Source organism: Ranitomeya variabilis, chromosome 4 (genome assembly GCF_051348905.1).
Source record: "Ranitomeya variabilis isolate aRanVar5 chromosome 4, aRanVar5.hap1, whole genome shotgun sequence".
Classification (NCBI taxonomy): domain Eukaryota; kingdom Metazoa; phylum Chordata; class Amphibia; order Anura; family Dendrobatidae; genus Ranitomeya; species Ranitomeya variabilis.
In genome coordinates this window covers 734,112,035-734,125,738 of record NC_135235.1, presented here as the reverse complement: position 1 = coordinate 734,125,738, position 13,704 = coordinate 734,112,035, and the positions used below count along the sequence as shown (strand labels likewise).

The 13,704-nt window shown below is 42.2% G+C and overlaps 1 protein-coding gene across 2 annotated transcripts in view; it reads right to left on the bottom strand.

Moving 5' to 3' along the window:
• Nucleotides 1–3,816: 3,816 nt before the first annotated feature.
• LOC143767936 (uncharacterized) overlaps nt 3,817–13,704 on the bottom strand; it is a 31,465-nt gene continuing 21,577 nt past the window's right edge. Inside the window, exon 11 of one of the 2 annotated variants that reach the window (XM_077256471.1) lies at nt 3,817–5,607. In XM_077256471.1, the coding sequence (XP_077112586.1) occupies nt 4,082–5,607 (1,526 nt within the window). In that variant the 3' untranslated portion in view covers nt 3,817–4,081. Of the gene's footprint in view, nt 5,611–13,704 lie in introns of both variants that reach the window. The other variant, XM_077256470.1, reaches the window with a different exon arrangement.

Below are 13,704 nucleotides of genomic sequence, written 5' to 3'. Positions count from 1 at the left end.
TAAACAGGAGTTATTTTGGTATTTGGTTTATCCTCTAAAATTTCCATATAATATTCTCACCTCGAACGCACATCATGTTTTTGTACAATTTGTCAATAATATATATAGGTTCTCACCGTCTGAATTATTTTTGAAGGTCGACAAAATACGATTTTCCTGTAATTCATTTCTCACACTAGGTATAATAATGGATTTTCCCTGTGTGGGATTTTTGATGTTTATGGAGGTTGACAACTAGGTGGACAAGCCCTTCTCATTCCTCATGTTTGGTCCTGTTAAAATAAAAATCCTCATACAAACCTCCCATGGTGGCGGCGTTTCACTGGTGTCGGCGCTTGAGTTCTTGGGGCTCTACTGAGGTTTTACGTCATGTGAGCCCTGTGCCCAATCAGCGCTGACGTCACTGTCCCCACCTTCGGACAAATCAAGCATCATGAGGCAGCCAGAGAGCAGCCGCGGCCCTGGCTTCCTGGTCATGTTCAATACGTCCGAAGGAAAGAACAGTGAAGCTGCCGCTGATCGGGTGCAGGGCTCGTGTGATGTAACAACCTCACATAAGCCCCAGGACAGTGAGTCTCGACACCAATGAAGCGGAGCCGGCACGCCAGCGGAGTATGAGTGTTTTTATTTTACTGAGGCCAAACATGACGAATGAGTTCACTGAGAAAAAAAAAAGATATATATACCGTATTTTTTGAAGTATAAGACGCACCTAGATTTTAGAGGAGGAAATTAGGAAAACAATTGAAGCAAAAAATGTGGTCAACTCCGTACTTAATATCTCCTACCCTGGTCTATTTTGCCCCCTCATCCCTATCCAGACAGGAATGATCACCCTCATCCCTATACTAGTATGAAGGCCCTCATTTCATCCTGGTATGCAGGGCCCCATCCCTTTTCTGATATGACTGGCCCAATCATTATAAGTGCCCTCCGCCCCCATCCTGGTATGCATCGCCCCATCAGAAAACATTTTAAAAAAAAATTTATACTTACCTACCTGGCGCTCCCTCACAGAGTTCTGCTCCGAAGCCAGCAGCTGCTTTATGCTTGTAAGCAGCACATGGCAGGGACATCACAAGCAGAGCACAGCTGCTGGAGTACTCGTCGGGACTGTCACAGCTTAGTATATAGGGGGAGGTGACTTATACACACTCACTCAAACCAGCCACATATTGGCAGATCCCAGACCTCAACCTACAGTTGTGGCCAAAAGTATTGACACCCCTGCAATTCTGTCAGATAATACTCAGTTTCTTCCTGAAAATGATTGCAAACACAAATTCTTTGGTATTATTATCTTCATTTAATTTGTCTTAAATGAAAAAACACAAAAGAGAATGAAGCAAAAAGCAAAACATTGATAATTTCACACAAAACTCCAAAAATGGGTCAGACAAAAGTATTGGCACCCTCAGCCTAATACTTGGTTGCACAACCTTTAGCCAAAATAACTACGACCAACCGCTTCTGGTAACTATCAATGAGTTTCTTACAATGCTCTGCTGGAATTTTAGACCATTCTTCTTTGGCAAACTGCTCCAGGTCCCTGATATTTGAAGGGCGCCTTCTCCAAACTGCCATTTTTAGATCTCTCCACGGGTTTTCTATGGGATTCAGGTCTGGACTCATTGCTGACCACCGTAGAAGTCTCCAGTGCTTTCTCTCAAACCATTTTCTAGTGCTTTTTGAAGTGTGTTTTGGGTCATTGTCCTGCTGGAAGACCCATGACCTCTGAGGGAGACCCAGCTTTCTCACACTGGACCCTACATTATGCTGCAAAATGTGTTGGTAGTCTTCAGACTTCATAATGCCATGCACACGGTCAAGCAGTCCAGTGCCAGAGGCAGCAAAGCAACCCCAAAACATCAGGGAACCTCCGCCATGTTTGACTATAGGGACCGTGTTCTTTTCTTTGAATGCCTCTTTTTTTCCCCTGTAAACGCTATATTGATGCCTTTGCCCAAAAAGCTCTACTTTTGTCTCATCTGACCAAAGAACATTCTTCCAAAACGTTTTAGGCTTTTTCAGGTAAGTTTTGGCAAACTCCAACCTGGCTTTTTTATGTCTCGGGGTAAGAAGTGGGGTCTTTCTGGGTCTCCTGCCATACAGTCCCTTTTTATTCAGATGTCGACGGATAGTACGGGTTGACACTGTTGTACCCTCGGACTGCAGGGCAGCTTGAACTTGTTTGGATGTTAGTCGAGGTTCTTTATCCAACATCCGCACAATCTTGCGTTGAAATCTCTTGTCAATTTTTCTTTTCCGTCCACATCTAGGGAGGTTAGCCACAGTGCCATGGGCTTTAAACTTCTTGATGACACTGCGCACGGTAGACACAGGAACATTCAGGTCTTTGGAGATGGACTTGTAGCCTTGAGATTGCTCATGCTTCCTCACAATTTGGTTTCTCAAGTCCTCAGACAGTTCTTAGGTCTTCTTTCTTTTCTCCATGCTCAATGTGGAACACACAAGGACACAGGACAGAGGTTGAGTCAACTTTAATCCATGTCAACTGGCTGCAAGTGTGATTTAGTTATTGCCAACACCTGTTAGGTGCCACAGGTAAGTTACAGGTGCTGTTAATTACACAAATTAGAGAAGCATCACATGATTTTTTGAACAGTGCCAATACTTTTGTCCACCCCTTTTTTATGTTTGGTGTGGAATTATATCCAATTTGGCTTTAGGACAATTCTTTTTATGTTTTTTCATTTAAGACAAATTAAATGAAGATAATAATAACAACAAAGAATTTGTGTTTGCAATCATTTTCAGGAAGAAACTGAGTATTATCTGACAGAACTGCAGGGGTGTCAATACTTTTGGCCACAACTGTATTTACTTTGTAAGTTTATAAGCCACTCTGGTGTCAGGAATAGATAGTATGTGAAAATAAAGTATATAACTCTCAAGGAACACTTAACTTTTAGAGATAATCTCCATACTCATACTAAATAATGGCACAGATTTTCCAGACATTATGGTTGCACATATCCCTATTCTTTATAACGATATTGCACTCATTCCTTGACAGACTGCAGCATGGCCATTAGTTAGAAGCTGCTATTGATCTTTGGAGCAGGTAAGTTTTCCCTGAGTGGTACATATTGGGCCATCTGAAAACGGAGTTTAGTTCAGGACAATTTGTCTCCACTACTAATTAACAGCATGTTACACTGGGTTCTGGTGCTGCCCCCAGTTCTGGTCCCTCACCCGCTCCTGAGGCTGCTTCCGTACCTCTGTGAGGTCCCTGTCTGGATCCTCGTTCTCTGTCTGTTCCTCGGCGTCCTGTTGCTGCTTCTCTCTCCCTCTGTCTGCGCTGCTATAGCATTCTGTTTGGCACTCTGCTTATATTGTTTGTTTCCACAGAATATCAGTGATCAGTGGTTCGGCTATCCTAAGATGACACCTGTACCTACATACTCAAGTGCCATCCCGTTCCGTCACTCGCCATCCGAACTCCTGGACAACACTAAAGGTGCTGGAGCCAGCTTCCTCCCATCTACCTAGAATCTGACTTCATTCACCAGAGCCAGCTTCATATCTCATACCCGGTGTCCGCCGGTCAGCTCTACCATATCTGTTTGTCCATTTATCCCGCTGGGACAGCTACCACACATTCGGGGTCTAACTGGAGATAGCACATGTGTCCCCCAGGTATTCCATTCTGTCCCGTTCGAGGGATCTTACTATGGATACCTGGGGCTCACTCACATTAAATAGTCTCCTGACGAGTCGCCTTTGGTGAGGACGATGAAACCCGTAGAAATGGAGAGTGAGTGTGTATACGTCACCTCACCCTATACACTGAACTGTGGGATACATGTTTTTTCTATTAGTCACCTACTGACTAACCTTCAGGGGGTAAATTATGGGTATGGTTTTACATTTGGAGTTAATAAAGTTTAATTTTATCCTTTTGTCAGCAAACATGAGGAATGACAAGAGACAACCCATTACAGAAGATTAAATTTTGGTTAAAACTATTCCAACATTATGAACTTAAAAAAGGCTTCTCCCCTATGTGACATCTCTGATGTTTATTAACAGTTGATTTCCAAGTAAAATATTTCCCACATTAAGAAAATGAAAAACGCTTCTCCTCTGTGTGACTGCTCTGATGTCTAACTAAAAGCACTTTCCATTTAAAACATTTCCCACATTCTGAACAAGAAAAAGGCTTCTCCCCTGTGTGAGTTATTTGGTGTCTAACAAGATTCTCTTGAAGGGTAAAACATTTCTCACATTCTGAACATGAAAAAGGCTTCTCCCCTGTGTGAGTTCTATGGTGATTAACAAGATGTGATTTCTGGTTAAAACATTTCCCACATTCTGAACAGGAAAAAGGCTTCTCCCCAGTGTGGGTTCTCTGGTGACTAACAAGATTCCCTTTCTGGCTAAAACTTTTCCCACATTCTGAACATGAAAAAGGCTTCATCCCTGTGTGGGTTATCTGGTGAGTAACTAAATGTGATTTCTGGGTAAAACATTTCCCACATTCTGAACAGGAAAAATGCTTCTCCCCTGAGTGAGTACTATGGTGCCTAACCAACTCTGATTTCTGGTTAAAACATTTCCCAGATTCTGAACAGGAAAAAGGCTTCCCCCCTGTGTGAGTTATTTGGTGTCTAACAAGATTGCCTTGAAGGGTAAAACATTTCTCACATTCTGAACAGGAAAAAGGCTTCTCCCCTGTGTGAGTTCTCTCATGTGTAACAAGACTTGACTTCTGAGTAAAACATTTCCCACATTCTGAACATGAAAAAGGCTTCTCTCCTGTGTGGATTCTTTGGTGTTCATCAAGATTCACTTTCTGGTTAAAACTTTTCCCACATTCTGAACATGAAAAAGGCTTCATCCCTGTGTGGGTTATCTGGTGAGTAACTAAATGTGATTTCTGGGTAAAACATTTCCCACATTCTGAACAGGAAAAATGCTTCTCCCCTGAGTGAGTACTATGGTGCCTAACCAACTCTGATTTCTGGTTAAAACATTTCCCACATTCTGAACAGGAAAAAGGCTTCCCCCCTGTGTGAGTTATTTGGTGTCTAACAAGATTGTCTTGAAGGGTAAAACATTTCTCACATTCTGAACAGGAAAAAGGCTTCTCCCCTGTGTGAGTTCTCTCATGTGTAACAAGACGTGACTTCTGAGTAAAACATTTCCCACATTCTGAACATGAAAAAGGCTTCTCTCCTGTGTGGATTCTTTGGTGTTTATCAAGATTCACTTTCTGGTTAAAACATTTCCCACATTCTGAACAAGAAAAAGGCTTCTCCCCTGTGTGACTTCTTTGGTGTCTAACAAAATGTGATTTCTTGTTAAAACATTTCCCACATTCTGAACATGAAAATGACTTCTTTGCTTTAGGAGCAGTTTGTTTTTTAATGCCTCTTTTGTGACTTTGATTTTCCTTAGTAATCAGTAATGAATAAGAAGATGGGACCTGTTTCATAGGATCAGATGATAGATCTTTGCTGTGAATGGATGATGATATATCTGCAGTAACAGCAATCACTTCAGTTGTATCTTGTAGGATCTCAAGATCATCAGATTTAAAAATTGAAGATGTCAGCTGTCCCTCTGATCTCCTGGTACAGTCATCTGCTAAGATAAAAAAAAACATTTATTTTTAATAAAATATCCTTGAGTTTTATATTATTGAACATTTCTACTTAAACTACTTTCCTAGATAGGTTTACACCTAGGGTGGGTTGTGTTCCATGTGGCCGGTGTGTCGCCTGCCCCAATATAGAGAGAAGTGACTGTTTTTTCAATTCTGGTGGTACAAGGAGATTTTCCATTAGACAACGGATCACCTGTACCACTAGATATGTCATCTATTACGCCACATGCCCCTGCGGACTTATATATGTCGGCCTTACCACTCGCCAGTTTAAAGTCCGCGTGAGGGAGCATGTGCTGGGGATCCAGGCGGCCGCCGGCCATGTTGACACAGCCACACTTAAGACATTGCCGAGGCACTTCAAAACATTTCACAATTGTGATGCGACAATGTTGAAAGTAAGGGGAATTGATGCCCTCAAAATAAATATTAGAGGTGGCCGTCTCTCTAAGAGACTTGGTATGCTGGAAACGCGTTGGATCTGGTGTTTACAGACTGTTCAGCCCCATGGACTGAATGAATGCCTGTCGTTTGCCCCGTTTATATAGTCGCTCGACTGCTGTGCATCGTTTCCTCTGTACTGTCCCGCATTTGCGGTCTCTCCTTTGTTTTTAATGCTATTTTCCAATTTTATTCGAATTTTAGCTTTTCCGGGCTGTGACTGGTTGATGGGACAAGTAATCCGGCGGCCGTCAAAAATATATTTTCAATATATACCTGCATTATTGGATACACGGATGGAATATTTCAACAAATATCAATATCTTCTACCATTCGACATCCGGAGACACATATATTATGGACTATGTTATCTAGTAATTTGCCTTTTCATGGACTTTATGATATAATATTTTTGTTTTGATTTGATTTTTTTACGTCATGATTTGTTGGTGATTCATTCCTTATATATGTGCTTGCACTTATTTCCCCTCAATGTGTGCAGAAATGACGGCGGCACGTGCTGTATATATTAATATATTAATATTTGTGCTTGATCCTTCTATATGTATAATAATTGCATTAGGCTTTGTTATCTTTATGCCTATGTACTCCCCATCTTCCATTTCACATGGGTTGGTTATATTATATGTGTTTTCACTTTTTTGTTTTGTTTTTCGGTTTTACCCATATTGCCAGTATATTTGCCCTTCTTTAACATGGCCGCGGCTGTGGTTCGCGCATGCGCGGTCGCACCGCGCTCCTCTTCGGTTTTGCCATGCCTGGTGGGCGGATCACATGGGGCCCGTGTGTTTCCGGTCCCGCGGCCTGTGCAGGCCGGATGTGGTGGTGCGATGCGGCTGCACATGTGTGCGCCGCTATTTCCGGATTGCTCGCTACTTAATCTGTGCCCTTTGCGTCTTTGGGCACCCCCCTGAGGAAGGCCACCTGCCGAAACGCGCGTCGGGGAGGACGTGACTGCGGTGCACACTTATATTGATCCATCACTGCGGTACGTACTAGGTCCATGATATTTATCCATAAGGCTGCATTTACCATCGGTTGATACTTTCTCATTATTGCCGCTATTATAGCATATTTGGACTGATTACATATGCGATTTATAGTGAATATCAGTGCACCGCAGTGTGGTCCCTTTCTGTGAGAGATATGTGGGTGCGGGCTTGTGTAGGGGAATTTTTTGCCTGTCATACTGTGCACCTGTGTATTTTAACTCAATAAAGTTGTTTTCTATTTTGCATAATTTGGACGTTGTTTGACTGCATTTTTGGTGCTTTGTGTTAGTTAAACTGTCCATAACAATTGCAAGCTATGTAAAAATATTTAATTAATTATTTACCAAGACAATGACAGTTCACAGTCTAATAGAAAACATTGTTGGATGAACCAGTAGTGCGTGGTGTTCAACTGTTTGTTCATTCTGCCTCCCAAATATCAAATAAAAAGAAACTAATCAATGTTATGTAGGCGAAAATGAAACCAATTCTTATCTCACAAAAACAAGTCCCCACTCAGGTCTATCATCTGTAAATGGAAAAACAGGTTCCCACACTATTAGTGGCTCAAAGGCTGTTGAAAAGCAACAGCGTTTCTATAAACCAACCCAGCAAAATCAGCTTTCACTTCTGAGTCTTGCAGTGGGACTCAAACAACATTTAGGATCCCTGTATTTAGCAATATTATAGTGAGAAGAATCCACTTAATTTGTGGTGTGTGTCCCCTAGAGCACAATATGGGCACTATGTGCTGGGTAATAAAATGGCGAATGTGTAATTTTCTCTCTCCAACATCCACTGCGTGTTAATTTCCGGAAAGTGGCTGTGGAGTCATAGTATTAATTCCTATTACACACATTGTCTAAATTGTTGGTACCCCTCACTTAATGACAGAAAAACCCACAATGGTCACAGAAATATCTTGAATCTGACAAAAGTAATAATAAATCAAAAATCTATGAAAATGAACAAATGAAAGTCAGACATTGCTTTTCAACCATGTTTCCACAGAATTAAAAAAAAATAATAAAACTCAGGAAATAGGCCTGGACAGAAATTATGGTACCCTTAATTAACCGCTTCTTGACCAAAAAAGGTCATCAGCGCTAGCAGGGCTTTGTGCAGCACTGACTTTGGTCTACGGTTTTGTGCTCATCAGGACCCCCACGTACCTTATAACAAGGAGATTCCGGCGCACAATACTTCCTGTGACCCTGCCCTCATTGACACCTGATTGGTTCAGGTCCTGATGACGTCAGCGTCACACCAGCCAATGAGACAAATCACTAGGAAAGTTGATTGCAGCAACGAACCTTCCCAGTCGATCTGCCTCATAAAAACGCTATATCTCCTCAGATCTCATCAGTGAGAGATTAGAGGAGAAACAGTGTTAGAAGTGCTGCTGGCAACAGCTGTGTCAGTCAGCGATCTTGCTATAAAGTAAAAAAATAAATAAGGCAGGTTAGGGTTAGTGCCACAGTTAGGGTTAGTGTTGGGGCTAAAGTTAGGGTTACTATTAGGCCACGTTCACACTTTGCGGTTTTACCGCGGATCCACGGCGATTTTGATGCTGCGGGTCCGCAGCAGTTTCCATAGCGTTTACATTAACATGTAAACCCTATGGAAACCGCAAACCGCAGTGCACATGCTGCGGGAAAAACAGCGCAGAAACGCAGCGGTTTACAACCCGCAGCATGTCACTTCTTTGTGCAGAATCGCTGCGATTCTGCACCCATAGAAATGCATTGAACCGCTTACTTCCCGCATGGGGCTGTGCCCACGTTGCGGGAAGTAAGCGGATAATGCGCGGTTGCTACCCGGGGTGGAGGAGAGGAGACTCTCCTCCAGGCCCTGGGAAGCATGAATAGTGTAAAAAAAAAGAATTAAAATAAAAAATAATGATATACTCACCTCTCAGCGCTGCACACGGCCGTCCGGTCTCCGGTTTGCTGTGCGAGCAGGACCTGTGGTGACGTCGCGGTCACATGACCGTGATGACGCCGCGGTCACATGACCGTGATGACGCCGCGGTCACATGACCGTGATGACGCCGCGGTCACATGACCGTGACGTCACGAAGGTCCTTCTCGGCACAGCATCTTTGGAACCGGAGCGCCGCGTGCAGCGCCGAAAAGATCCGGACATCAGAGGGTGAGTATAACCAATTTTTATTATTTTTAACATTACTATTGATGCTGCATATTGCTGCATATGCAGCATCAATAGTATAGGAGTAATCCCGCAGCGGAAATCGCGGAACAAACCGCGATAAATCTGCAGGGATAACCGCAGCGGTTTTGCCCTGCAGATTTATCAATTCCGCTGCGGGAGAACCCGCAGAGGGACGCCGCAAAGTGTGAACATGGCCTTAGGGTTACTGTTAGGCTAAAGTTAGGGTTACTGCTAGGCTAATTTTAGGGTTACTGTTAGACTAAAGATAGGGTTACTGTTAGGCTAAAGATAGGGTTACTGATAGGCTAAAGTTAGAGTTGCTGTTAGGCTAAAGTTAGGGTTACTGTTAAAGTTAAGGATACTGTTAGGCTAAAGTTAGAGTTTATTCTAAAGTTAGGGTTAGGCTTAAAAATAAGGCTTTTCTCAATTGTGTCCCCAAAATTTTGGTCACCTCAGTAATGTCACGTCAGTCACATTACAACAGAGTTTTCTATTTCCAGAAAAATAAAAACAAGTAAAATGGCCAGTCAGTATTATAGTGTAGAGGAGGCTTATGCATTTTTATAAAATATATTTGCAAAGAGAAAAAGGGCTAGCTGGCACTGAAAGTACTCAAATTAAGACACCACAGCTGCGGACATCCGTCAGAGGTAAAATGGATATTGCTTGTATAGAAGATAGGGAGGTGCTGTTCAGTAGGTGGCAACACATCCAAATGTAATATGAGAGAAAAAGAAAAAGCAGCACTCACCCGTTTTCTTCTAGTGTGGAAATTCTTTAATCCATAAAAATGATCATTCACACAACAATGCGGTGCAGGTTAGGGCATTGGTGAGGAGAGGGAGCGAGTGAAGACGAGACGAAGGACGGCCGTTTCCCGCACAAGCGCTTCTACGGGTCCATGTGAGTTGTGCAGGTAACGTCATTTCCTTTAATAGGCGTGCGGCGTACCACATGTAATACATATAAATTAAGTGATTAATAACAACAACACTTTCTCTAGTTTTTTGCGGATTAGATGAAGATCGACATGTCCAGTTTATCATTAAGCCCCCACGGGCCTTGTGCATTGGTTTTAAGGATCCATCTCGCTTCACATTGAAGGAGTAATTTATTATGATCGCCGCCATGCTGCGGAAACTTAACCACTTCTAGTCCAGCAAAGCATAGCAGATTAGGATCCCCCCCATGCGACTCTTGTACGTGTTTGACTAAGCGAACACGGCCCTTTCCCGTGAGCACAGAGTTGAAATGCTCACGGAAACGAACCATAAGGGGCCTAATTGTTTTCCCTATATAAAACCGGTTACATGGACAAGTGATTACATACACTAAAAATTCGGTTTTACAAGTCACAAAATCCTTGACCGCATGCATTAAAGTACCCACTTTAAGGGGATTCGTGGTTTTGTGTAAATGGCACATACTGCAATTGCCGCATTTAAAGTTACCGTGCGGGCAGGATTTTTTTATCCAATCGTTCTCGTTTGTAGATATACGATTTTTTATCACCAGATCTCCTATGTTTACCGAGCGTTTGTATACGAAAAGCGGGCGGCACTCGGTCAGATTCCGAAAGTCCGTGTCGCCTTCAACGACGTGCCAGTTTTTCCGTATGGCAGAATGGACTTCATTGTCTAATGGGCTATGTTTAAATATAAAAGTAAAGACCCCTTTATTCTTGTTATGATTATCTATTCCATTGCCTCTTTTACGTTTATACCTGCCCTTTTTTAGAAGATCCAGCTGGGAAAGATTATCAGCCCGCAATTCTGCCTGCCATAAAATGTGATTGGGATAACCTCTTTTACTAAACCGCGACTTGAGCTCTTGCACTTGACTTTTATAGCTTTCATCATTATTGTTAATTTTTTTTAACCGCACCATTTGACTATATGGGATACCACACTTGGTGTGGTTGGGATGAGCACTCTGAAAGTGCAACACGTTATTCGTAGCGGTAATTTTTCTGTGAACACTAGTGTTAATGACACCATCTTGGATTTCAATTTTTACATCTAAGAAATCTAGGGTCTTATCTCCATAAACGGATGTAAATTTCATGTTTTTATCATTAGTGTCATTTAAAAATGTCACAAAATCGTTAAAACTTTGCTCACTTCCATCCCACACCATAAAAACGTCGTCCGCAAACCGCAAATACAGGCGTATGTGCTTGAGGAAGGGATTAAGGGGTCCGGTGACGTGCTTCTCAAACGCTGCTAAAAACAGGTTTGCGAAGACACACGCCACCGGGGTCCCCATCGTGGTACCAACCCTTTGTGTGTACCACCTATCCTGAAACTTAAAAGTATTGTTAGTGAGGACAAAATCCAAACCTTCCAGAATAAAGGACAAGAAATTCTCATCCTTCTCCGTATTCAACAAAATACGTTCAATAGCCTCCAACCCTTTTTGATGTGGTATCCTGGTATAAAGATTAACAATGTCAATGGATGCGAACGAAAAAGTAGGTTGCCATGTGAAATCTCTAAGTGCCAATAAAAAATCGCCGGAATCTTTGACGAATGAAGGTACTTCCATTAACAACGGTTTCAGGAGCCAATCTAAAAATTGGGAAAGGGGCTCGGTGATGGAATTTTTTCCCGAGACGATCGGGCGGCCCGGCGGATGTTCTGCGTTCTTGTGAACTTTGGGAATACTATACCAATTAGCATGGTGGGGGAATTCAGGGATTAATTTCTCTGCCCGTGCTTTTGTTAAAGTCCCTTTCTCCACATATTTACGTAATAGCGTTCTTAATTTGATTTTAATACTGTTAGTGGGATTACAATCTAACATCGCATATGTGTTGGTGTCATTGAGTTGGGACAGAGCTTCCTCTATATAATATTTTTTATCCAGGATGACGATGTTACCGCCTTTATCCGCTTTGCGGATGACGACGTCATCCCATTTCTGTATGTCTCTCAGGGCTTTTATTTCCTGCGGTGCTAAATTTTGCTGAGACTGTTTATATAGAAGGGCCTCTATGTCCTTAATAACTAGATCTTGAAAGAGGTCTATATTGTTCCCTGGCAAAATTGGGGGCATCCACTTAGATTTTACTCCCCCTATGAATGGGTATGGGGCTCCTTGACACTCTGCACTTTGTAATGGCACAACTTCCCCTTCGTAGATATTATCTAACCCTGCTAATAAACTGGTCATTGCAATATCCCTAGGTTCTATGGTGGGATACGCCATAAAACCCAACGGCCCCACCTTTGCTGGTATATCTGTAGTGACTGGCGCAACACCGCTTACTTTGCTCTTACAGAAATGTTTATGGAGATGCAATTTTCTGACACTTCTAAATAAATCAATTTTAAATTCACATAAATCAAAGTCTTCAGGCAGGCAAAAATTAACTCCACGTGACAAGACTTTTGTTTCATTCTCCGTAAGTGCTCTGCTTGACAAGTTTAGTATTTGCAGAGAGTCATCCGTGTGATCCACTCCGCTTGATGCAGTTATCGTCTCCACGACACCTGCTTGCGCTTTTTTGGACCGCTTCCTTCTTCCCCCCCGTTGTGTTTTTTTCCCCCTAAAGGGACCTGCGGCTTTGGGGGTACAGTTGTTGTCACACTCATAGCGGTTCTTATAGGAAGATCTTCGCTGATGTCATCAGTAGCGCTGGAGTCCGAATCGGTGATCCACCCATCACGATGATTTTTATGCTGCTTTGCAAATTTCCGGGATCGATTTCTGGTAAAAGATTTTCTCGGATTATTTTTATGCCATGTGAAGATTTGGCCTGAGTCAAAATCGCGTTTATCTCTGAGAAATTTCTCTTTCTTTTTTTCTTTTGTGTCCATTTGTACCAAAATCAGTTTTTTTTCCAGTTTTTTCTCAAAAGTCTTAAAAATCTCACTGCTAACACGTGAGGATAATTCTCGTTTGGATTTGTCCAACTCCTCGCATAACAGCGCATAGTCTTTTTCGTTCTGGGAAATAACCAATTTCAACAAATTCTGGGAGCACTGCAGATGTATCCGCTCCCACTCTTTTTGGAAATTTACGTCCTACTTAAACTGTGAGATTTCTTTAAAAACTCTCAACCCGCGTGGGACACGGTTACATTCTGTATAGGATTTAAGTGACTTGATAGTCCAATAAAGGCGGATTTCTTTATCCGCCAGTGTCTGAATTTTACCTTCCTAGTCAAATGGTGCGGTTAAGAAAAATTAACAATAATGATGAAAGCTATAAAAGTCAAGTGCAAGAGCTCAAGTCGCGGTTTAGTAAAAGAGGTTATCCCAATCACATTTTACGGCAGGCAGAATTGCGGGCTGATAATCTTTCCCAGCTGGATCTTCTAAAAAAGGGCAGGTATAAACGTAAAAGAGGCAATGGAATAGATAATCATAACAAGAATAAAGGGGTCTTTACTTTTATATTTAAACATAGCCCATTAGACAATGAAGTCCATTCTGCCATACGGAAAAA